General features: G+C 37.0%; 1 protein-coding gene across 1 annotated transcript; it reads right to left on the bottom strand.

The window, feature by feature from the left end:
* Positions 1–309: 309 nt before the first annotated feature.
* Positions 310–1,494, bottom strand: LOC122640326 (aspartyl protease family protein At5g10770-like). Its single transcript, XM_043833486.1, has one exon. The coding sequence runs from the start codon at positions 1,492–1,494 to the stop codon at positions 310–312; it is 1,185 nt and encodes a 394-aa protein (XP_043689421.1).
* Between the last annotated feature and the right edge of the window lie 1,365 nt (positions 1,495–2,859).

Genomic DNA, 2,859 nt, shown 5'->3' with positions numbered 1-2,859 from the left:
CTAATGTGAACCCAGCTGATTGGGTTTTACTGTTCTCAATTTGAGCAAATACTGAGAGATGAATTTAGCAAATGGCAATGGCAAGTAATGTTGTTTTTTTCTAGAAGTCAAGCAAGATTTAAATTAAAAGATAAAACAAATACAACTGTTTAACGTCCAGGCATAACCAGACGAATACAAAGCAACAAAGATAGCAGGAGAACACTCCTACCAGAAGGAAACAAAGACAAGCAATTAATATTGTTCATTACTATGGCCGGCCGGGACTTCATATGATATCCTAATAAACTTAACACAACAATATAAACATCAATCACAATTTTTTTCAGCAAAACCGACTTTACGGTTGACAACATCAATAAGCACTTGCAGAGTTTGAAGCTGAATACCTCCAATAATTCCGTCATTCCTATCATCATCTCCAATTTCAATGAAGGGTAGGCAAGTAAAGGGAGAGATGGTTAGAAGAATTCTTGATTGAGGCAGTCTTATGACTATGCCCCCTTCAAAATTAAGGGTAATAGCTGGTGGGATCACACTACTACTTAAGTTGTAGCAGGTATCCAAGGGCTCAATGGGAAATGGTGAATACTTGGACAAAACTTTCCTCACTGCAGAACGGAGTGGAACATAAACTGAAGTTGGGAGCAAACTGACCGTTGATCCAGTATCAATGGCCAGTGGAAAGGGAGGGATACTCACAGTCTGATCATCTCCTAAACTGATACCAACTAAATTGATATAGTAAAGATCTGGGTCACTCTCGAGAGACACAAGAGATGTGTAGTTGAACTCTGGATCAGTTAATAATTCTGGTAATCCCCCTTTGTTACCAATGGTCAGAAATCCATTGGATTTTTGTGGAGAAGGTAAACAAAAAGAAAAGACCTTACCATATATCGGGCTGCTCTGATCTACCAGGGACAGTCTATTTCTTCCCAGCCCAACAACTCCATCGAAGACATCTGGAGAACCAGTGTTGTTTTGGCCACATCCAAAGATAAAACCCGGTACCACAATGTTGGGCAAAAGATGTAGCATTTCCCTGGCGAAATCGCCGATGGATGCAACGTCGTTGTTCAGGTAACGCTGGTTGTACTTGCATGTGTCACTACAAGGTAAGGTGGGGAAGGAGGTTGCAGATTTCAATACTGAACACTCCAATGAATGGCAAGGTATGGGAGCATATGAACAAGATAGGGAGGGATCAAATATAGGGCTTGGTTGTTTGAAGCACCTAACTTGGCATGGTTTGCATTGCACCCATGTAAAGCTGCTTCCTGTATCCATGAGCAGATGAAAATATCTAATTCTGGGTGTTCCAAATCCAAGTTTTAATAAGAAATAAGGTGCTCCTTCTTCCTCAACATACAAGACTGGGATCTTCACCACTGGAAGGCTGAAGTGATCATCATCAAGAGAATGATGAATGGAATGGCTTGAGGAGACAAGGAACGACAGAAGGAATAAGAACAAGATCAGAAGCAGAGACATCTTCATCTGGTCAGTCAGTACTCAGTACTCTTCCTGCTGAGTTTTTTGATCAACTTGGTACTTCACTACCTCTCACACTTCTCATTTTAAATAGTGTTTTTGAGTGTTTGTTCTCTCTTGCTTAACATGCAACCAAACAGGGATCTAATCTATATCTAATGCATGCCCTTGTTTAATGTACTTGTATAATATATGTTTAAAATAATAAAATAAGATGTAATTGTACTTAATTATCTACTTATTCATTTTATGAAAACTTTTATAGCTTTTTAATTAATTGGATCAAATCATATTCACGGATTAGGAATTTGATGAAATTGATAAAATTATTAGTTATATATCATTCCTAATTAATTTCGGACTAATTAGGCTTCATTAATTTGTCATTTACTGAATAAGATTTGGATGCTAGTGGCATATATCAAATCCCCACAAAAAATCAAAGATATCGAATCATCGAATGCTTTGTACGTGTATGTGGTTAATTTAATAATGTTCTATCTGGCTTCTAGCATTTAATTTAGCTATTAATTAAAAACTAGTGATGTGAAGTTTTTTTAAAAAAACTTCCAATAAAACTAGGGAGTAGATATCGATCATTTTTGGTTATTTATTGTTCTCAGCCCTAACGCTAGGTCCTAGCTAAGGGGGTTTGGCGAGTGAGACTTTCACCACCCCAAAAAATAATTTACCTTAGTGAATATTTTGTTGGTATGATATTATTGAATTTTTTTTTCTTGTTTTTGGTAAAATTTATTGTTCTTAGTTGTGTGAGTTTTTGTATGGGGAAAGGTTTTGTACACGGTCGTGTAAATCATGTATGTGAGAGGGTGGGAGTTTCAAGGCATTAATTAATGGGTGAGGATTTATGACTTTTCCAATTCTTTGTGAGAGACCCCCTCACATACACGATTTACACAGCCGTGTATGAAAACTTTTCCCTTTTTGTACTTAATACAATTCTTTTAAAACATCCAACAAAACAATGTTTGACTTTTGTTCTTGGTAACCCTAACATTAGGGGGTAGGGGATTTGGTGAGAGACTGAGAGGGACTTCCACCGCCACCCCCCACAAAAAAAACTACCCTTATTAATAGTTTGGTAGCCCTTGATTTAAATTGTATGAGTTTAATGTATTTGGTACAAGTTTCAGAGAGAAAGAGAGTGTGAACTGATCCCAATATGTACGATGTAATTAAATTGATTCCTACTTCAAGCATTTCTGTCTCACTCTCTAAAGAGGAGTCATGGAAGAAACAGGTTCAAAATCTCAATCAAACCCTACTACAGATGCATAGGCATTATTAGGTTCTCCTATTGCGTGAATTGATAATATGGATTCTCATTTAACAACTCAAGAGCAT

This window comes from Telopea speciosissima, chromosome 9 (assembly GCF_018873765.1).
Source record: "Telopea speciosissima isolate NSW1024214 ecotype Mountain lineage chromosome 9, Tspe_v1, whole genome shotgun sequence".
NCBI lineage: Eukaryota > Viridiplantae > Streptophyta > Magnoliopsida > Proteales > Proteaceae > Telopea > Telopea speciosissima.
The sequence above is the reverse complement of the archived record's forward strand: the minus strand, read 5'-3'. Positions and strand labels throughout refer to the sequence as shown.

What these genes read in the sequence shown, in the direction of transcription:
- LOC122640326 (XM_043833486.1), bottom strand. Translation starts at nt 1,494, where the DNA reads ATGTCTCTGCTTCTGATCTTGTTCTTATTCCTTCTGTCGTTCCTTGTC.